The sequence below is a fragment of the Nylanderia fulva genome, unplaced genomic scaffold (genome assembly GCF_048542155.1).
Source record: "Nylanderia fulva isolate GAGA-0341 unplaced genomic scaffold, ASM4854215v1 Scaffold30, whole genome shotgun sequence".
NCBI classification, from domain to species: domain Eukaryota; kingdom Metazoa; phylum Arthropoda; class Insecta; order Hymenoptera; family Formicidae; genus Nylanderia; species Nylanderia fulva.
In genome coordinates, this window is record NW_028190369.1 from 1 (window position 1) to 24,243 (window position 24,243).

The window sequence follows — 24,243 nt, forward strand, 5'->3', positions numbered from 1 at the left end:
TAATACGAAATAAAACCTTGTGAAAGAACTCCACCACTGAGAGGGTGAGGTTTCGACAAGCAACATGTGGACCATACGCCTCAAATGGCTGAAAAGAGCCAATATGTTGTTACGTATAGTTTTTCCATATCCGTGCGATGACGAGAGATTTCTAACAAATGTGAGCAAATCGCCCGGTTTATTACAGTTTTTATTATATTTAATAATAAGGATGGAGAGTTAACTCTATCTTGAAATATGAAATGACAGCATGCACTGACAGGAATAGTGACGATGACGGTGATGATGATGATGGATGATGATGATGATGATCGAATGCAGTTTTCACGATTTGCTCAAGCTTCTATTATCTTTTACACAGTGTGAAATTGAAATTCGGACCAACCTGTCTCTGTAAAATAATACCCATGCTCCTTGAAAGCGGCTAAACACGAAATATCTTTTTGTTAATACCGAATTGTCTTCTCCTTTTTATAATTTATTTTATATATATACGATTACGTCATTATCTTTTTTTTTTAAATTAAAGTACAAGAAAAGAAGAGGGGAGATACTCTGGAAAAGGTGCGAATTGTAAGAAAAACAGCAAATCACTGTTACGTAACTTTAGGGTGAAAAATATATATGTAAAAGAAAAAAAAAATAACAAGCGAAAAAGCTGTTTGATCGTAATCGATATAAATTTTGAGTGTGTCAGCTACGAAAGAAAAAAATTATCTATTTTTTCTAAATCGAAGAACCACCAAGAAATCTATCTGGCTAATTTCGTCCTTAAGACCCCTGGTTCCTCAGCAATCATGTCAGATTGTGACGTCAGAGATAATATATGCTAAAAATTCTTATATGTCATTTCGAAATATCTTTTTATTTCGAATCTCCCTGACGTCACAATCTGACATGCCTGCAGTGAAGATGCAGGAGCCTAAAATTCTTGGTTCCTCGGCAATTATGTTAGATTGTGACGTCAGAAGCGAGAAAGCACACGCTGAAAATTGAGGTCCCATCATCATTTTATTTAAAATGACATCTAAGAATTTTCAGCATGAGCTTTCTTGCCGTTGACGTCACAATCTGACATGCTTACAGCGAGGATCCAGAAGCTTAAAGCTCTTGGTTTCTCAGCAATGTTAGATTGTGACGTCAGAGATGAGAAGATACACGCTAAAAATTCTTAGATGTTATTTCGAAATAAAAAGATATTTCAAATCTCTCTGACGTCACAATCTGATATGACCGCGACGAGAATCCAGAAGCCTTTAAGCTCTTAATTCCTCAGCAATCATGTTAGATTGTGACGTCAGAGGCGAGAAAGTACACGCTGAAAATTGAGGCAGTCATCCTTTTATTTAAAGATGGCATCTAAGAATTTTTAGCGTATGCTTTCTCGCCGCTGACGTCACAATCTGACTTGCCTGCGACGAGGACCCAAGAGTCTAAAGCTCTTGGTTCCTCAGCAATTATGTTAGATTGTGACGTCAGAGGCGATAATTGAGGTCCAATCATTCTTTCATTTAAAAATGACATCTAAGAATTTTCAGCGTGTGCTTTCTCGCCGCTGACGTCACAATCTGACAAGGGAAGGTCATACGATGGCCAAAAAGTTAGGTGACAATTTTGTGCTCATCTGATAAGGCACCCTTCAAAAAGTAATATATGAAGTCCGTTTGCTAATGTAACGCCAATTTCCAGATTATCGAGTTGCAAACTGCATTTTTCTCATTTGAAAAATTTTCTATATGCTCACATTTTAACTGTGACCAGTTTTCTGATTTGAAATGTGCACACTGCACACGGTGCTATTGTTTCAAACATTGCTTGCTTGAAAATTTACATATTAACTGTACACATTATTAATAAACACACACATAATGCACGCACGTACACACGCGCGCGCGCACACACACAAATACACACACACACACCGAGAGAGAGAGAGAAACCATTTCTTTTTTTTTTACTAGTGGGTCATTCTGACATGATTTTTTTGACTGCATATTTACTATTTGATAAACAAAATAATAAAATTCAAAAAAATTTCTTTTAATTTTTCAAAAAATTAAAAAAAAATGTTTTTTTAATTGTATTAATGTCATTAAATAAAGCTATTTTTACTATAAAACTTTTGTATAAAACATTTTTTTATACCTCCAATAATTTTCGAGATATATAAAAAAAATTTTTTTTTTAATTTCTTTTGCCCGATAATCTGGTAATTGGCGTTACATTAGCAAACGGACTTCATATATTACTTTTTGAAGGGTGCCTTATCAGACGAGCACAAAATCGTCACCTAACTTTTGGGCCATCGTATGACCTTCCCTTGTGAGATGCCTGCGGCAAGGACCCAGGAGCCTCGAGTATTCTGTACTATAACAGAGAGAGAAAGAGAGTTCAACTTACGGGAAAGCTGCCATTGTAGCTAGCTTGACAAAAATCTCACGTCGCACCGTACGTGAAATACTGTACGGCTGCGGCGGCATCAGTTTGTACTTGCTGCAAAACGCGGTCGGTTGCAGCAGATATCCCTGTTTCACCTCGGAAAGGTCACTTTTGTTCGCTACTATCAGAACGGGAATTTTGCTATCGGCGAAGTACTTCTGCAAATGCATACTTATTATGTAAAGTTTCCAATATGAGATCCTTTGTTAATGAATACGAGAGAGTATAGAATACTGACGATGTAAATACGCGCTATGTATTCGAATGATTTCGGATTACTGGCGTCATAAACGAGAGCGGCGGCGTCGCACTGTATCTCCGCCGGCGTTAAGGCGTCCTGTACATTTAGCACATTTATATCTTTCAGCACCATCGTCTTCTCCTGTCCGTACACGTGCAGAGTGTTCACGGTCACATGGGCGTTTGACGGTACCGTCTCATCATTCAATTTCTGGAAGAAAGAAAAATATATTATATATAACTATATATTATATATTAAATATATATATGTATATTAAATAATTAGATAATTAAATATATTAAATATATATTTTTAAATAGAATATATGAATAATTATATATTAAATAAAATAATATATTACATAATAAAATAATATATTATACAAAATAAATATATATTAAATATATTATAAAAACACATCCGCAACAACAAGGTGTCTACTCAAATCTTATCAAAAAATTATTCCCTGATTTTTCCAGGGAGTAGACTAATTAATTATACAATTATGAATAATGATTTACCTCAAGTTTAGGATCGATAAAGGTCCTGCACAAAGTAGTCTTTCCACTACTCTTGGGACCTATCACGTGACAGGTGTAGACGTTTCTGCTAGATTGTTTCTTTGCTAGATCTACTTTCTTCTCACGAGTTACGATTATCGCGCTCGTTTGGGGCTCGTTATGGTACATATTGTAACCCAAAAACGCCATATATTCCAAGGTTTTGCGCACGTTTGTCAGTGTCAGCAGTGCCCATTGGCACATGTAGCCTTGGAACGTAATCCATCCCTGCATGCAAAATTATGTAAATTAAATTACGTTCAAATATATATTGCATTTATATCTGATGATAATATAGCTTTCCGGTCCTCAGAGAAACAGATATACCGGGTTTTCTTCGTTATTTGACGTTTTACAAGAATTCAATTTTCTTTTAGGAATAATATAAGCAAAAGTATATATAGGATGTCCCATTTTAATTGATCACCTCCAAATTTTTTAATTTTTGATTGTACAACAAAATGTTTCACACAAAAGTTGTAATTTTAACATTTTTCAAGATTATTTGAAGGTCATATGTCATTTAAAGATCATTTATATTTTTTAAATGGAACTACTATAACATTTTATATATAAATCGATTTCTCATAATATTCACTATAAAAAGTTATTAGAGTGAAATGGCTAAAAAATGAATAAATTTATATTTTTTTCTTACAAACTTTTTTATATCAATTGATTTCTTTCATTTCATATTTTATAAATAAAAGTATTCAGGTAAGATTGTCAAAAAATAAATATCTTACAAAATATTTTATAAAATTCCATTTAATAAAAACTTCCAACTAAAAAGTTCCATTTAAAAAAAACTTAATGACTTTGAAAAGCACACTTTACGAAAGTCTATAGCACCATCTTCTATCCCTCTTCAAATCGAACAACTTTGGTTTGGAACATTTTGTTGTACAATCAAAAATAAAAAAATTTTGGGAGTGATCGATTAAATTAGGACACTCTGTATGCAAACCTTCTCGTTCGTGGGTACGGTGTACTTGTACTCGTCACCCCATGGCGGTACGAGACATCGCGAGAACAGCGATTCCATTTCTAAGGGTGAGAGAGCTCCATCGCGATCGCGATCATGTTGCATAAACAGTAACGTCAAAAACTCCTGTCCCTTGTGCGATAATTCGGTGGTGCAGCCAAGTGGGACTTTTAATCTACGACAAAGTCACTCGATTATTAATACTGAAGACACATCAGTGAAGACACTCTAATTGACTCTTTATACATACGGAGGGTGAATATAATCTTTTGACATTTGCAGCTCATTATCATAGCCAAACTTTCGCAACACGGCCCAAGTAGTTTCGTTCCTTCCACGTTGTATGAATAAACATTGTAAATACATAAAACCTGCATAAGTAAGAGATTATATTAATTTATATTTATTTATAAATTATATTTTATTTATATAATTTATATTTTTATATATACATATTTCTTTATATAAATTGTATTTATATTTATATAAATTGTTAATATATCATTAATATAATTTAATATATTAATTAAGAATTTAACAAGGCTCTATAATATAAATATAAATATAAATTGAGAGTGTCAAACAGGCAAGAAGAGCCAAATCGCGGATGACAGTGCGTTATCCCAACGAAACTAAATGTTTTCGTTAGGATTAAAAACCTGTGCACAAGGCACTAAATTTTACTTGATCACGGCCAAGATTTAAAATTGGAATAATCTCTACAAGAGATTTAATTCCATACATCCCCTGTTCCTCCCTTAAGGAAATAAATGCGAGAGAAAAATATAGATCCGAAAGTCGCTGAATCGGGAAAAAATTCAGTTTCGTTGGGATAACGCACTGTCATCCGCGATTTGGCTCTTCTTGCCTGTTTGACACTCTCAATTTATATTTATATTAATATATTAATATAACTGATATAAATATAAATTTATATAGATTTATTAAATACAGATTATATTAATTATAGTAATTAGTTTTAGTGCTTAAGTTTAATATTGAACTGGCTGAATACCTTTCATTGTGACACATCCATTACATATACCGTCGCAAATATTTTTTGATAGCACAGCTTTCACATCCTCCAGCACTTGCGGTTGTAATGGTGTGTTGAAGCACCATTGTTGAAACGCGTTCAATTCCATATCGTTTAAAAGTCCATCGTTATCAACATCGCATATCTGTTGGAAAAAGAAATAATAATATAATAGATCATTCATAAAAATAAAAAAAGATATAGTCAGTGTTTGTATATAATACACATATATTTATATACTTTTTAATCCATTGCAATTATTTCTGAACCTTATAACTTTACTTTAATTATATTTATATTACTCATGAAAATATTGTTCAGACAAAAATATAATTTCAAAAAATATTTCATTTATTTTGAAAAAAATTTAAATATATATTTGTGAAGATAAAAATATATATCCAATACATACTTTAAAAATTCGCTTTAGAGCAGTTTTGCATTCCTCGGTGAGCTGAAATAGAACATATTGTTTCAGTCAAGTTTAGTTAGAAATATTAAATTAAAGAAGAACTAGATATATATAAATCTCACCTCCTGTGTGTCATAATTGTATAAAGGTGTCGTAGGATGCAAAACTGCCTTTTGCGCGTAATAAAACGTTTCCGAAACATTCTGAAGTGTTTTCGCCGAGCACTAAAAAGCAGAAAATAAAATATATATCTCCCCATATCCTTCTCCTTCAATTTCCTTCGTTTATAAATCAAAATGTATTTATGTCTTACCTCTATGCAACTCTCAATCTCTGTAAACTCCTTCATAATGGGATATACAGCCTAGAATGTCAATTAAAAAAATTAAAAATTATCGACATGTAATAAAATATAATAAAAAATGTACGCTCCATTTAAATATTTCTTTATAACAAACCTCTATAGTAGAATAATCTACGAGATCGATTTTATTCCCTACGAGTACAACTGGGCATCGATTGTCAGGCGAGCACCTTCTGATCAATGGTAACCAATAGCTAGCAGCTCTGTCCAGAGTATCTTCATCTTCCACCGAATAAACCACACATATCACATGCGCCTTCTGAATCTCTTCTGCTAGCTGATCGTCTGTCTGCTCCACCGCTGTAAATATTATAAGAATATTATGATAATATAAAAAATATAATAATAATATAATAAGAGGAAAAAAAAAATAAAGATTTAAAGAAAAAGAAGATAAAAAAGAAAATAAAGAAATAATGAAGAAAAAATTAAAAAAAAAAGAAAGATAAAGAAAATAATAAAAAGAACAAGAAGCAGACAAAAAGAAGATAAAAAAATAAAGAAGGTAAAGGAAAAGAAGAAAATAAAGAAACAATAAAGATAAAGGAAAAAATGAAGAAAATGGACGATAAATTAAGAGAATAAAAATGAAGATTAAAATAAAGAAGAAAAGAGGAAAAAGAAAGAATGCAAGAATAATAATATATTTGACAAGAAGAGGAACACAAGAGTAAAATATTGTGCACCATACTTGAATAAAGAAAATGAAGGAGAAAAAGAAAACAAAAAAAAAGAAGAAAATGAAGATAAAAGGGAAAATAAAGATAAAAATTTAGGAGAAAAGAGCAAAAAGAAGAGTACAATAAAAATAATATATTTGACAAGGAGAGAAACCCAAAAGTAGAATATTGCGCACCACATCTGACTAAAGAAAATAAAGAAAATGAAGATAAAAAGGAAAATAAAGAAGAAAGGAAGAAAAGAAGCAAAAATACAATAATAATAACAATATATCTGACCAGGAGAGTAACGCAAAGAGTAAAACATTGCGCAGCATACCTGAATAGTCGACTATGTGGGTCGGCACCTGTTCCGGGGTGACGTCTGCCGGTATCGTGATCTCCTCGGCCTTGCTGGGCACCTCCTCCGCGTACTCCTCGCTGACCAGGGACAGGATCAGGGAGGTCTTGCCGACGCCGCGTTCGCCGATCAGCAGTATCCTGACGTTGCGCCTGGGCGCGACCGGGCGTTGCACCATTCTCGCTCGCGCTCGAGTAACAAAACAATTACAAATCCCCTGACGATGCCTAGAACGGCATTCGCCGTTCAGCGCCTCCTGGACGGCATCGTCGTTCGTACGAAGAGAAAGCCGCGCGCACAGTTACGAGGTATAACCTAAATAAGACCCGCGCCGAGCCGTCAACAGCACCTCCCGCCGAGAGTGTCACCGCTCGTGCTCGTCCTTAGGGTGACATTTCGTGGGCGACAAAGATGATCCGATGATCAACCACACATTCTTTTCATTCTATTTGCTTTCTCTCTCACCGTTTCTCCTTGTATGTATTATTGAAGGTGTTATTTGGGATTTTGCCTCGATTCCTTTTGTTCTCTTCCTCTTCTTCTTTCTCTTCTTCTTCTTCTTTTTCAAAGCTGGCGACTGACAGCAAACTCTCCGGCGGATTCACGGGACCGAAGTGTAGTTGCGCTTCGAGGGTGGCCTTTTCAAGGTTACCTATGCCACCGCAATGAATGGTGCTGTGTGTTTGTGTGTGTATAGCGGTACTGCATATATATATGTGTGTATATTGCTCTTTGCACTTTATTTCGCTCTCTAGCGCGCGCGCATCTGTGATTCTTCCCTTCTGTGACATATAATGGGTGTAAAAAAAAAGTCTTTTTATACGTCCCGTCTTTTCTCCCCTGCTTGGAATAATTTTTATATTGAAATCTATAGAAATGAAAAAATTATTAAAATTATTGTGAAAACATCTCAGCCAGCAAATAAAACTAAAGATGACGAAAGATGATGTCTTTTTCAAAGTCATCTGTTCGGCGAGGTTAAAAAGATAAAAATAAAGGAATGTCTTTGATTATGCAAAAAAATCATCTTTTGAAAGATATTCAAAATGTCACCTAAAATTTTATTTAGTTCCGAAAAGAAAGAAATTTAATACAGAGGGCGTTGTGTTGTATTGAAATATTTATGCAATATTTCGTCACAGATTAATAGACAGATCGCCAAAGGTCTGGATGAAGGAGAGACCAGCATTTCTCACTGATTTCAGCGCCATATCGTAGTAGTGGTCAATGCAGTAACTATTAATACGTTCCCAAGATAAGAGCGTCTCATGTTCATGAACTCGTCCGGCGGCATGTACGAGATTTATCTTTTCGTAGCGTTCGCGTATTTCGGAAAGGACAGAATTTTATGATGTTATAAATAAATAAATAAATAAAATATTAACCTGACCTATTATAATTATTTTTTAATAAATGTTTCATTATTATTATCATCTAAGTCTAAGTCGTTTAATTAATTTTTAGTTTTTTAATAATTAATTTAATTTATTCTAATCATTTTAATATGTGAAAAATACTAATACGTATACGTTTTATAATGAATTAATATATTTCGAGAGTCGAATTATATATTTTTAATAATATAAAAGTATTCAAAAATTATATTTGACTTTTAATTTTAATTATTTTAGCAAAGAGTTCCGAAATCTCTTACACACATAATAGAGATTTTGTTCATCCATATAATTCGCAATTAAGTATATATGTTAATTATTAATTTTAATAAAATACAAAATTAAAATTAAAGGTCAAATATAATTTTTGAACATAAATATATTTAATTCGTTATAAAACGTATACCCGCGTGATAGTATTTTTCTCGTACAAAAATAACTAGAACAAATTAAATTACTCATAAAAAAATTAAAAAATAATTAAATAATTTATATTATATATGATAATAATAAAACATTTTATAAAAAAAACAGATTCAATAAATATAAGTATATATATAACATGTACTTATATTTATTGAATCTGTTTTTTAATAAAATGTTTTATAAGCTTAGAAAACTTGACTTTGACGTAACTAGCAAATTTTATTTAATTATTTCACGACGGTTTGACGTAATAAAATGTTTTATTATTATTATATAAAATATAAGTTTAAATTCTTTAATTAATTTTTAATCTTTTATGATTAATTTAATTTACTCTAATTATTTTTGTACGAGAAAAATACTATCATGGGTATACGTTTTATAATTAATTTAATATATTTGTGTTTAAAAATTATATTTGACCTTTAATTTTAATTTTTATTTTATTAAAATTAATAATTAACATATATACTAAATTGCGAATTATATGGATGAAAAAAATCCCCATTATGTGTGTAAGAGATTTCGGAACTCTTTGCTAAAAAATAATTAAAATTAAAAGTCAAATATAATTTTTAAACACTTTAATATTATTAAGAATATATAATTCGGTTCCCGAAATATATTAATTCATTATAAAACGTATACATGATATTATTTTTCTCATATAAAAATGACTAGAATAAATTAAATTAATTATTAAAAAACTAAAAAGTAATTAAACGACTTAGACTTAGATGATAATAATAATGAAACATTTTATTAAAAAAAGATTCAATAACTAGTAGGTCAGGTTATAATTTTTTATTTATTTATTTATAACATTATGAGCTATTAAGCTCATCATCTCGTTCGCTCTCTGTCTTGCTTTCATTCGGCAAGTCACAAACGATATATGATACTCGTATGTTCCTACTTCAACTCTCGAGAATCTGAAACAAACGAAACTCGTGTCCAATATACAGGGTGTCCGGTAACTAACAGACCAATGATTACAAATGGATTCTTTGGTCAATTTGGGAACGATTTTTCCTCAGCGAAAATGTCGAAAAAGGTCATCATTTTTTACAACTTTCCAATCTTTGTCATTATATATCTTTATAACTAAGCCTTAAATTAAAATTTTATTATAGTAAACTCTACCTGAAATTAACTGAAGAATGTAATTATGTTAGACTTTTAACTCCAAAACGTTTAGTTTTCAAAAAACCTATTTTTTTCAATCGCTTATAACTCGAAAATTATTGACTTCTCTACATTTTTGCTAAGGAAAAATCGTCTCCAAATTGGCCAGAGAATCCGCCCTTAATCATTGGTCCGTTAGTTACCGGACACCCTGTATATATTATATAAAAGTGTATAGCACGTCAGAAGCTTGTGAGCTTACAGCGATAAGTAAAAACAATTGCGTATCTATTTCATTGCGTTTATCTGTTTAAACGCGCGCTTTAATTTTTCCAACGTTTTTGCCTGTTTATATTTTAAAGGTCCTCTCTTCTAAAAATCTTGTTTTAAAGATCCTCTCCGCAAGCAAAATTCGAAAACATAAATTATTTAATATTTTTACTTTATTATTTGTAAATCCTCGGTAATTTCAAAATTTTTCTATTTGAAAATTATTAATTTTCTATTGCCAATTAATTTTATCACAGACTTTACTCTTACTCCCATTGCACTTTCGTTTGCGGTTTTCAGTATACGATTTTTTATCGTAGTTACTGAAAATTATTATTGTGAATTATACTTGTGCAGTGATTTGAAGAATTTACAATTTCGTTGAAATTGTTGATTTTTCAAAAAAATTGCGAGATTCGCGGAAATTGCGTGCTTTCTTGGCATTTTCCGTTCGCGGCAGGCGGTTTATTTTTGATTGTTGCAAGTGTTTTTGTTTTTTTTTTTATTAAAATAGATAATAATAATGTGAAATAAATCACGATATTTGACAGATGTGCATATATATAGAAATTGTAATAATAATAATATTACATCATAAAATTGTAAATTGTTTCAATTTTTTATAGACTGCGATAAAAGATTTTACATTTGGATAAGAAACTGCGGTAAGTAAAAATATAAAATTCTTGAAAACGTACCAAAAATATTTGATAACGTAAAAAGGTGAACTTTGAAAAATAAGGAACTTAAAAATTGCACTAATAAACGGGCTATATGTGAGCCGTGCGCGGATGTAAGGTGTGTTATATCGAAATTTAATTAATAGAATTGAGAATTAATCCCAATTTTAAGTCTTACAAATGTTCAAGCTAATTTTTTGTACCTTGTGTACATTTTTGAAAGTTATATCGAAAAATTAAATTTCAATATGCGGCTTACATCTCACATTTCGCATACGGCTCACATATAGCCTATTTATCTCTTATACTTTATTTCAACCCTTATAGAAATTTATTACTAGTAACGCCAATTTATCACTTATTTCGAGCAATTAATCACTTTTATTTCGAATACTTAAATTACTGTATATTATAGTATTTTAAATACTCAAAATAAGTGATTAATTGGCGTAGTGATAAATTTCTACAAGAGAATAAGGAGCCTTTAAATTCTTAATGTAAAAAATTTCAAGTAATTTTCTTTAATAAAATTTAATTAAAAAATTTAATTAAAAAATTTTTGAACACTGTGTTATATCACATTTAAAATCGTGATTATTTCAATAAAAAAACATTTTATGTGTAAAAATATATTTTTTATATTTAATAAATTTTATATACAGGGTGTCCGGTAATTGTCGCCTCAACCGTCGTGTGCAGGTAAAGTGAGTTAAACCGAATAGGAAAGTCCTCTACCGTTTTGCGATTTTCGCAATAATTATTGAGTTATTAAATAAAATAGATCGGCCAATCCACGCGAATAGAAGCACGCGACGAGAAGAGACGTCCTACTGTAACACGATACACGAAGATTTCTCGAACACGATTCGTAGACAGTCATCGTTCGCTCCTCCTTCCGCTTTGCGACGCGCCGTGTATCGTGTTACAGTAGGACGTCTCTTCTCGTCGCGCGCTTCTATTCGCGTGGATTGGCCGATCTTTTTTATTTAATAACTCAATAATTATTGCAAAAATCGCAAAACGGTACAAGACTTTCCTATTTGGTTTAATTCACTTTATCTGCACATGATGGTTGAGGCGACAATTACCGGACACCCTGTATATATGCATATATGTAAAATATTCTCTCTCTCTCTCTCTCTCTCTCTCTCTCACACACACACACACACACACACACACACAACGGGGGCCAAATCTCTCAAATTGGTCTCATGATCAATTAGCCTGGATTCGCACCAGGGGCAAAGTCTGTTGGTAATGTCAAACGAATTTAGCCTGGACTTGCACCAGGGGCAAAGTCTTTTGGTCGAGTCTACGAAATTTAGCACGGACTCGAACCAGGGGCAAAGTCTTTTGGTTCAAGTCTACGAATTTAGCACGGACTCGAACCAGGGGCAAAGTGTGTCGGTAAGGGGCAAAGTCTATCGCACGAAGATGGCGGTCTCTTCTTTAGGCAGGCCTTTGGCGATCTGTCTATTAATCTGTGATTTCGTGCTGTAAGGGAAAATATAATAAAAAGATAATATAATAAAACATAATAAGATAATTAAAAAGATAATATAATAATTAAAATAATAATAAGATAGACTCTATCACAGATTAATAGACAGATCGCCAAAGGCCTGCCTAAAGAAGAGACCGCCATCTTTATGCGATAGACTTTGCCCCTTACCGACACACTTTGCCCCTGGTTTGAGTCCGTGCTAAATTTCGTAGACTTGAACCAAAAGACTTTGCCCCTGGTTCGAGTCCGTGCTAAATTTCGTAGACTCGACCAAAAGACTTTGCCCCTGGTGCAAGTCCAGGCTAAATTCGTTTGACATTACCAACAGACTTTGCCCCTGGTGCGAATCCAGGCTAATTGATCATGAGACCAATTTGAGAGATTTGGCCCCCGTTGTGTGTGTGTGTGTGTGTGTGAGAGAGAGAGAGAGAGAGAGAGAGAGAGAGAGAGAAAGAGAAAGAGAATATTTTACATATGCATATATATATATATATATATATATAATTTATTAAATATAAAAAATATATTTTTTACACATAAAATGTTTTTTTATTGAAATAATCACGATTTTAAATGTGATATAACACAGTGTTCAAAAATTTTTAATTAAATTTTATTAAAGAAAATTACTTGAAATTTTTTACATTAAGAATTTAAAGGCTCCTTATTCTCTTGTAGAAATTTATCACTACGCCAATTAATCACTTATTTTGAGTATTTAAAATACTATAATATACAGTAATTTAAGTATTCGAAATAAAAGTGATTAATTACTCGAAATAAGTGATAAATTGGCGTTACTAGTAATAAATTTCTATAAGGGTTGAAATAAAGTATAAAAGATAAATAGGCTATATGTGAGCCGTATGCGAAATGTGAGATGTAAGACGCATATTGAAATTTAATTTTTCGATATAACTTTCAAAAATGTACACGAGGTACAAAAAATTAGCTTGGACATTTGTAAGACTTAAAATTGGGATTAATTCTCAATTCTATTAATTAAATTTCGATATAACACACCTTACATCCGCGCACGGCTCACATATAGCCCATTTATTAGTGCAATTTTTAAGTTCCTTATTTTTCAAAGTTCACCTTTTTACGTTATCAAATATTTTTGGTACGTTTTCAAGAATTTTATATTTTTACTTACCGCAGTTTCTTATCCAAATGTAAAATCTTTTATCGCAGTCTATAAAAAATTGAAACAATTTACAATTTTATGATATAATATTATTATTATTACAATTTCTATATATATGCACATCTGTCAAATATCGTGATTTATTTCACATTATTATTATCTATTTTAATAAAAAAAAAAAAAAACACTTGCAACAATCAAAAATAAACCGCCTGCCGCGAACGGAAAATGCCAAGAAAGCACGCAATTTCCGCGAATCTCGTAATTTTTTTGAAGAATCAACAATTTCAACGAAATTGTAAATTCTTCAAACCACTGCACAAGTATAATTCACAATAATAATTTTCAGTAACTACGATAAAAAATCGTATACTGAAAACCGCAAACGAAAGTGCAATGGGAGTAAGAGTAAAGTCTGTGATAAAGGGTGCGTTCCGTTATGCACTGCAAGTACTGGCACTATGACGTCATGCAAGTGTACTGTTGACAGCGTTCCTTTTTAATTTTGTGCACTTTGAAGCTACTGCAAAATAGTAAAACGGAACGCACTACAGTACGCTTTCAGCAGACTTGTAACTAACCTTTTTCGCTAATAATCATCGAGTAAAAAATTGGTGAAATGGATAATACCGTTATTGCATTAATTACATATAATTTAATCGAGAATATATATGATTCGAGTGAGTCATCAAGTGAAAGCGATTTGGAAATGGAATTAATAAATGAAATGAGACGACAAATTAAAATACCTAGAATAAAATGTAAAAATTACGTTAAAAATATTGTATCATTATATTCAGATATGGAATTTAAAAGTTAGTTCCATCATACACATGGAGGTAGCCATCTTGATTACTGCGAGTGCTTTGGGTGCGTTCCGTTATGCACTGCAAGTACTGACAGTACTACCAATAGCGTTCCGATATAGATAGCAGTACACTGCGAAAGTACTATCATGAGTATATGACGTCATTAATTTTGACGTTATTTCCTGTTGCGATTACTGCAACCGGCGAGGTAAAGCACTCGCAGTAATCAAGATGGCTACCTCCATGTGTACGATGGAACTAACTTTTAAATTCCATATCTGAATATAATGATACAATATTTTTAACGTAATTTTTACATTTTATTCTAGGTATTTTAATTTGTCGTCTCATTTCATTTATTAATTCCATTTCCAAATCGCTTTCACTTGATGACTCACTCGAATCATATATATTCTCGATTAAATTATATGTAATTAATGCAATAATGGTATTATCCATTTCACCAATTTTTCACTCGATGATTATTAGCGAAAAAGGTTAGTTAAAAGTCTGCTGAAAGCGTACTGTAGTGCGTTCCGTTTTACTATTTTGCAGTAGCTTCAAAGTGCACAAAATTAAAAAGGAACGCTGTCAACAGTACACTTGCATGACGTCATAGTGCCAGTACTTGCAGTGCATAACAGAACGCACCCTTTACCTCGCCGGTTGCAGTAATCGCAACAGGAAATAACGTCAAAATTAATGACGTCATATACTCATGATAGTACTTTCGCAGTGCACTGCTATCTATATCGGAACGCTATTGGTAGTACTGTCAGTACTTGCAGTGCATAACGGAACGCACCCAGAATTAATTGGCAATAGAAAATTAATAATTTTCAAATAGAAAAATTTTGAAATTACCGAGGATTTACAAATAATAAAGTAAAAATATTAAATAATTTATGTTTTCAAATTTTGCTCGCGGAGAGGAACTTTAAAACAAGATTTTTAGAAGAGAGGACCTTTAAAATATAAACAGGCAAAAACGTTGGAAAAATTAAAGCGCGCGTTTAAACAGATAAACGCAATGAAATAGATACGCAATTGTTTTTACTTATCGCTGTAAGCTCACAAGCTTCTGACGTGCTATACACTTTTATATAATATATACAGGGTGTCCGGTAACTAACGGACCAATGATTAAGGGCGGATTCTCTGGCCAATTTGGAGACGATTTTTCCTTAGCAAAAATGTAGAGAAGTCAATAATTTTCGAGTTATAAGCGATTGAAAAAAATAGGTTTTTTGAAAACTAAACGTTTTGGAGTTAAAAGTCTAACATAATTACATTCTTCAGTTAATTTCAGGTAGAGTTTACTATAATAAAATTTTAATTTAAGGCTTAGTTATAAAGATATATAATGACAAAGATTGGAAAGTTGTAAAAAATGATGACCTTTTTCGACATTTTCGCTGAGGAAAAATCGTTCCCAAATTGACCAAAGAATCCATTTGTAATCATTGGTCTGTTAGTTACCGGACACCCTGTATATTGGACACGAGTTTCGTTTGTTTCAGATTCTCGAGAGTTGAAGTAGGAACATACGAGTATCATATATCGTTTGTGACTTGCCGAATGAAAGCAAGACAGAGAGCGAACGAGATGATGAGCTTAATAGCTCATAATGTTATAAATAAATAAATAAAAAATTATAACTTGACCTACTAGTTATTGAATCTTTTTTTAATAAAATGTTTCATTATTATTATCATCTAAGTCTAAGTCGTTTAATTACTTTTTAGTTTTTTAATAATTAATTTAATTTATTCTAGTCATTTTTATGTGAGAAAAATAATATCACGTATACGTTTTATAATGAATTAATATATTTCGGGAACCGAATTATATATTCTTAATAATATTAAAGTGTTTAAAAATTATATTTGACTTTTAATTTTAATTATTTTTTAGCAAAGAGTTCCGAAATCTCTTACACACATAATGGGGATTTTTTTCATCCATATAATTCGCAATTTAGTATATATGTTAATTATTAATTTTAATAAAATAAAAATTAAAATTAAAGGTCAAATATAATTTTTAAACACAAATATATTAAATTAATTATAAAACGTATACCCAATTTCAATTCAATTCAATACTTTATTTGCCCCCTCAGGGATTAAAGGCGCTTTTGAGGAGCGTACCCAAACCTTACAAATTTCTTCCAATCTTAACTTATAGACTACTCTTACATTCTACTCTTACATCTATCTTACAATTATCTTATCTCTAACTTAATCTACCTATTTACTAATTAAGAGAGAGAAAGAGCTGTCCCTAACCTATTCCTCGCTTCGCCTCGGCTTCCAGTTCCCCATACATTCCCCAACACCTCATTCATACTTTCACACATTCTCCTCATACCTCCTTCCTCCTCTTCCCCTTCCACCCTCCCCTCCATCCTCTTTTTCTCTAATTTCCTCATCCACCCTTCTCCCTCTCCTCCTTCTTGCAGTATTTCCCTCATTTTTTCCCACCAGTTTCCCTTATTCCCCTCTCCCCCACATTCTCCTATTACATGTTCCCAAGTTTCATCTTCCATCCCACATAGTCTGCATCTTCTTTTCCCCTCCTCTTCCCAGTATCTCGCCCCCCTCATTTCATTGTTCATTCTATACCTCACTATCCTTCTCCATCTGCTTTCCCCCCATCCCTTTCTCAAGTATTCCGGTAAACCCTCCTCCTTCCATTCTCCATACCATCTATTGTATCTCGACTCTCTTATCTTCTCCCATCTTTCCTCCTTTTGCCTTTCTCTGTCCTTCTGCTCCCATCCCTCATATACTTCCTCCCCCCTTTCTCTTTTTTCCTCCATCTCCCTCTCTTCTATCCCCCTTCCTTCAAAAAATTTTGCCCTCTCTTCCTCCCACACCGTTTTCTCCTTTCCTTCCTTTACCCTCTCCTTCATCTCCTCATAGCATTTCCTCGCTAAACTTCCTCCCATTCCTTCCTCTAATTTTTTCTCATACCCTATCGCTCTTCTTCCTGCTCTTATCCTGAATTTATCCTTTCCTATCTCTTCTCTTACCATATACCCCGGCGTACACCAATCTACTCCTAACGTCCACCTAATCCATCTTTCCTGCATTGCCTCTACTTCTCTCCTCTCCTTCCACCCCCATATTTCCGCCCCATACTCCATCACCGTTCCCACCAACCTTTCCATTAACCATACTCTTTTCATCCAGTCTCCTGCAAATCTTCTCTTTCCCATACCCCATACTTGTCTCATCACCGCTCCTGCTTTCCTCACTCTGTCCCTCACCTGCGCCTCCTGTCCTCCATTCCTTTGTAACTTATATCCTAGATACTTGAACTCTTTCACTTCCTCTAATTTTTTCCCTTTCCATCTCCACTCCATTTTCCTCATTCTTCCTCCCCCCTTTCTAAACCTCATTATTTTTGTCTTATGACAAAAGTGAGAGTGTGAGTGACAGGTGTGTGAAAGCGTGGCAGGTATTTGTGAGGAAAGAGTGAGAAAAGGGGTGAGGAGAATAGGAGATAGGAGGTGAGAGGGCGTAGGAAAAAGAGGAGGATAGATTGAAAGGATAGGAGAAGGAAAAGGGGTAAGGAGTTAGAAAATAGAAAGCAGGAAAAGGTGAGACACGTGGACACGTAGACACGTGGAAGAAAGAGAGTAGGTGTAGAGAGCAGGTGCAGATAGAAAGATAGGGAATTCAATAGGGAATTCACTAGGGAATTCACTAGCGAGTTGGAGCGAATTAGAACATAGAGTAAGTGAATCAAAGAAAGAAAGCGATAAGAGAAAAATGAATAAGGAGGAAAAGAATGGTAGTGAAGAGAATAGTAGAGATAGGAGGATAGAGACTACTAGAGATAGGATGGTTGAGGAAGGGGGAAAGAAGGGAGATGAGGAGGAAGTAAAAAAGAAGGCAGGGAGGCCGAGAAGAGTAGATGAGTTAGCGAAAGAGAAGAGGAGCAGTATGGGATGTATAGAGGATTTCTTGAAAAGGAAAAGGGAAGAAGGGGGAGAGGAGGATAAGGATGAAGAGGAAAGAAGTCTGAGAAGGAGCAAAAAAACAGAAAGGCTGAACAGAGAAGTAGGGGGGATAGAAAAGGAGGAGTTAAAGAGGATGATGGAGGAGATAGGAAAGAAGATTACAGAGAAGTTGGGTGAGGAAATAAGAAAATTGAAGATTGAAATATGGAAAAAGGAGGGGGGAATGGAGAGAAGAAAGAAAAGAAATGGGAAAAAAGATAGAAAGACTGGAGGAAAGGGTGATAGAGTTGGAGGCAAGAATAGAGAAGAGAAGTAAAAAGGAAGAAAGAGAAAGAGAGGGGGGAGAAGGAGGGAGTAAGGGGTTAGGTGAGTCAATAATGGGGAAAATGAGAGACATAGGAGGAAAGAAGTTAGAGTGGAAAGAGAGAGAAGAAAGAAGGAATAACATCGTGATAAGAAGAATAGAAGAAGGGAAGGAAGATATAAAAGAAAGAGTGGAGAAAATAATGAAAGAAATAGGAGCGAAAACGGAAATAGAATGGATAAGAAGGTTGAAAGGAAAGGAGGGAAAGGAAGGAGAAATGGTGGTTGTAAGACTAGGCAGCAAAGAACAAAAGAGACAGGTAATGGAAAAAAAGAGTCTGTTAAGAGGAAAGAGGGTGAGGATAGAGGACGACCTAACATGGGAGGAAAGAAAGATGAAATGGAGAATAATGGAAATTGCGGAGGAAGAAAAGAGGAAAGGGAACAAGGTGTGGACAAACTACGGTAGGATAAAAATCAATGATGTTTGGTGGAAATGGGAAGAGGAAGAAAGAGTGCTCAAGAACTGGAAAGGAGAAATTAGAGAAGGAATGGAGAAAATGGAGGTGGAAGAGGGGGGCATGAAGACAAGAATGGAGGAAAAAAAGGGATAGAAGAGGGGAGAAAAGAAGAAGGAAGGAAAGGAGAAGGGAAGAAGAGTAGTAAGAAGAGAAAGGAGGAGGGAGAAAGGGAGACGGAGATAGAAAGAAGAAAGGAGCAAGAGAGAAAGGAAAAAGGAGAAGTAAGAGAGGAATGGCAGATAGGTTTTTGGAATGTGGCAGGGTTGAAAAACAAGGAAGAAAAATTCTGGAAGGAAATAGAGGATTGGGAGGTAGTGGTGATGATGGAAACATGGATAGAGGAAAAGAGGTGGGAGGCGATTAAAAAGAGGTTACCGAAAGGATATAGATGAGAGAAGCAAGCAGCAAAGAAGAGAAAGAAGAAAGGAAGACCGATGGGGGGAATGATCATGGGGGTAAAGGAGGAGAGGGGAAGGATAAAAGTATCAGGAATGGGAGAAAAGGCGGAGGGAATAATGATGGCGGATTTAGAGGTAGGAAGAGAGAAGTGGAGGGTAATAGGTATATACATTAACGGGGACATAGAAAGGAAAATGGAGGAAATGAAGGAATGGATGGAAGAGAAAGAAGAAGACAAATGGACGATTTTAGGAGGAGATTTCAACGCAAGGACAGGTAGAAGGGGGGGGAGTGATAGGAGGAGAGGAGGAAGAGGAAAGAAGATCGAAGGACAAGAAGGTAAATGAGGATGGGAGGAAGTTGATAAAAGAGCTAGAAGAAGTGGGATGGGGAATTTTTAACGGAGGGATTAGAGGGGATAGGGAGGGGGAGTACACATATACAGGAGGAAGAGGGGAATCGGTGATAGACTATGTGGTGGGAGAGGATAGAGTAAAGGAAAAGATAAAGAGAATGGAGGTGGGAGATAACATAGAGTCGGACCATCACCCTTTGATTGTAACGTTAGAAAGAAGAGGAGATGCTGAAAAGGGGAAAAGGAAGGAAGGAAAAGGAATAAGAAAAAAGGGGAGATGGACGAAGAGGGGAGGAGAAAGAATAAGAGAGGAAATAGAATGGGGAGAGGGGTGGAAAGAGGGAATAGAAGAGGAGCTAGAGGAAAAAATAGGAAGGATAGAAGAGGAATTGAGAGAAGGAGAAAAAGAGAGTGGAGAAGGAAAAAAGAAAGGGTGGTGGGATGAGGAATGTGAGGAGAAGAGGAAAGAAGTGAGGAGAAAGCTAAGGGAATGGAGGAAGAAAGGAGGAGGAGGAGAAGGATACAGAAAAGAAAGGGCAGAATATAAGCTAATGTGTAAAGGAAAAAGGGAGGAGGAGAGGATAAGATGGTACAAGGAAGCGATAGAGGCAAGAACAGAAGGAGAGGTATGGAAAATTATAAACAGGGAAAGGAAGAAGAGAGAAGGAGTGAATGAGGAGATAAAAGCGGAGGAGTGGAAGGAATATTTCATGGACTTATTGGGAGGGGTAGAGGTTAAAGTTGTAAGAGGAGGAAAAGAGAAAAGGGAGAGGCATGAGGAGCAGGAGATAAGCAGGGGGGAAGTAAAGAGGATATTGGGAAAATTGAAGAAAGGAAAAGCAGCGGGGGAGGATGGGATACCGAGTGAGGTATGGAAATATGGAGGAGAGAGGGTAGAAGAGTGGGTATGGGAAATGTGCAACAGAGTCTGGAGAGGGGAAGGATGGCCGGAGAGGTGGAAAGAGGGGATAATAGTACCACTGTTAAAAAAGGGAACGGGGAATAGGGTGGAAAACTACAGAGAGGTGACTTTGATGCCAACGTTATATAAGGTGTATGTGGGGATTCTAACAGAAAGGTTAAAGGAGGAAATAGAGAGGGGGAATATGTTGCCGGAGAGTCAAACAGGCTTTAGGAAGGGAATGGGGGTGATTGACAGTATATATGTGCTAAACTACCTGATCAATAAAAAAGTGAAGAAGAAGGGAGGTAAGGTAGTAGCGGCCTTCATAGATCTGAAGGCGGCGTTTGACTCAGTGGATAGGGAGGTGTTAATGGAGGCGATGAGGAAGAGGGGGGTAAGAGAAGGGTTAAGTAGTAGGATAGAAGAGGTATACAAGGAAACAAGGAGTAAAGTAAGAGCGGGGAAGGAGGAAGGAGAAAACTTCTGGACGGCAAGGGGTGTGAGGCAAGGTTGTCCAATGAGCCCACACTTGTTCAATTTGTTGATAGCGGATATAGAGGAAGTGCTGAAAAAAGGAGGCTGGGGAGGAGTAAAGTTGGGAGGGGAAAAAGTGCACTGCTTGGCATATGCGGATGACATGGTGTTGTTGGCGGAGGAGGAGGAGGGGATGATACATATGTTGGGGAAAATGGAAAATTACATGGATAAAAAAAAGGCTAGAGGTAAATGTGGATAAGATAAAACGTATACCCATGATAGTATTTTTCTCGTACAAAAATAATTAGAGTAAATTAAATTAATCATAAAAGATTAAAAATTAATTAAAGAATTTAAACTTATATTTTATATAATAATAATAAAACATTTTATTACGTCAAACCGTCGTGAAATAATTAAATAAAATTTGCTAGTTACGTCGAAGTCAAGTTTTCTAAGCTTTTAAAACATTTTATTAAAAAACAGATTCAATAAATATAAGTATATATATAACATGTACTTATATTTATTGAATCTGTTTTTTAATAAAATGTTATATAAGCTTAGAAAACTTGACTTCGACGTAACTAGCAAATTTTATTTAATTATTTCACGACGGTTTGACGTAATAAAATGTTTTATTATTATTATATAAAATATAAGTTTAAATTCTTTAATTAATTTTTAATCTTTTATGATTAATTTAATTTACTCTAATTATTTTTGTACGAGAAAAATACTATCATGGGTATACGTTTTATAATTAATTTAATATATTTGTGTTTAAAAATTATATATATTTTATAAGTTAACTTCGGCTCGTATACAATTAAAATATGTGATATAATAAAAGGCCAACTTAACGAGCTTATATGATATTAATTGAAAAAATTTTTTATTAATTTACTTCATAATATACAAAAGATAAGATAAACGTTTCGACTGCACGACAGTCTTTTTCAATATCATGCTAATATGTCAATAATTAATTTGGTCATTTCGACCTTATTATAAATACAACATTTATGAGACTATCGTATGACGAACGCAGTACAAAAATCATGCTTGTTGGCTTGAGTTGGAGCGTCAGATTTATGTATGTCATGCTGTTATATTATGTAACGACACTGTGAACAAATTAATATATCCGCTCAAATATTACATTTTAGTTTTTTAATAAATAGTATTAACTTACTTTTTTGTCACGAACATAACACTTTTTTTAAAAAAATTATTTCTTTTTACTTAACATAATCACAATGTGTACTTTTTTAAAAAACAAATCGATATCTGTATCTCACAATGTCGGCGCGCTGTATATATACCCAATTTTTAAGATGACGTAGACAATTTTTTTAGAATATCAAAATAAGAACCGTCAAGACGCGGATATATTAATTTGTTCACAGTGTCGTTACATAATATAACAGCATGACATACATAAATCTGACGCTCCAACTCAAGCCAACAAGCATGATTTTTGTACTGCGTTCGTCATACGATAGTCTCATAAATGTTGTATTTATAATAAGGTCGAAATGACTAAATTAATTATTGACATATTAGCATGATATTGAAAAAGACTGTCGTGCAGTCGAAACGTTTATCTTATCTTTTGTATATTATGAAGTAAATTAATAAAAAAATTTTTTTAATTAATATCATATAAGCTCGTTAAGTTGGCCTTTTATTATATCACATATTTTAAAAATTATATTTGACCTTTAATTTTAATTTTTATTTTATTAAAATTAATAATTAACATATATACTAAATTGCGAATTATATGGATGAAAAAAATCCCCATTATGTGTGTAAGAGATTTCGGAACTCTTTGCTAAAAAATAATTAAAATTAAAAGTCAAATATAATTTTTAAACACTTTAATATTATTAAGAATATATAATTCGGTTCCCGAAATATATTAATTCATTATAAAACGTATACGTGATATTATTTTTCTCACATAAAAATGACTAGAATAAATTAAATTAATTATTAAAAAACTAAAAAGTAATTAAACGACTTAGACTTAGATGATAATAATAATGAAACATTTTATTAAAAAAAGATTCAATAACTAGTAGGTCAAGTTATAATTTTTTATTTATTTATTTATAACATTATGAGCTATTAAGCTCATCATCTCGTTCGCTCTCTGTCTTGCTTTCATTCGGCAAGTCACAAACGATATATGATACTCGTATGTTCCTACTTCAACTCTCGAGAATCTGAAACAAACGAAACTCGTGTCCAATATACAGGGTGTCCGGTAACTAACAGACCAATGATTACAAATGGATTCTTTGGTCAATTTGGGAACGATTTTTCCTCAGCGAAAATGTCGAAAAAGGTCATCATTTTTTACAACTTTCCAATCTTTGTCATTATATATCTTTATAACTAAGCCTTAAATTAAAATTTTATTATAGTAAACTCTACCTGAAATTAACTGAAGAATGTAATTATGTTAGACTTTTAACTCCAAAACGTTTAGTTTTCAAAAAACCTATTTTTTTCAATCGCTCATAACTCGAAAATTATTGACTTCTCTACATTTTTGCTAAGAAAAAATCGTCTCCAAATTGGCCAGAGAATCCGCCCTTAATCATTGGTCCGTTAGTTACCGGACACCCTGTATATATTATATAAAAGTGTATAGCACGTCAGAAGCTTGTGAGCTTACAGCGATAAGTAAAAACAATTGCGTATCTATTTCATTGCGTTTATCTGTTTAAACGCGCGCTTTAATTTTTCCAACGTTTTTGCCTGTTTATATTTTAAAGGTCCTCTCTTCTAAAAATCTTGTTTTAAAGATCCTCTCCGCGAGCAAAATTCGAAAACATAAATTATTTAATATTTTTACTTTATTATTTGTAAATCCTCGGTAAATTCAAAATTTTTC

General features: G+C 33.5%; 1 protein-coding gene across 1 annotated transcript; it reads right to left on the reverse strand.

The window, feature by feature from the left end:
• Window positions 1-6: 6 nt before the first annotated feature.
• On the reverse strand, window positions 7-8,047 carry LOC146722523 (mitochondrial Rho GTPase-like; the record flags this gene model as incomplete). The annotated part of the gene is made up of 13 exons (XM_085484615.1): window positions 7,037-8,047; window positions 6,132-6,337; window positions 5,987-6,037; window positions 5,796-5,897; window positions 5,674-5,715; window positions 5,241-5,406; window positions 4,476-4,596; window positions 4,208-4,400; window positions 3,202-3,468; window positions 2,678-2,890; window positions 2,401-2,597; window positions 386-424; window positions 7-88 (listed from the first exon to the last, which is right to left on the reverse strand). Coding segments are annotated over exons 1-13 (1,878 nt in total), but the record flags the coding sequence as incomplete, so codon positions are not given.
• Window positions 8,048-24,243: the final 16,196 nt, after the last annotated feature.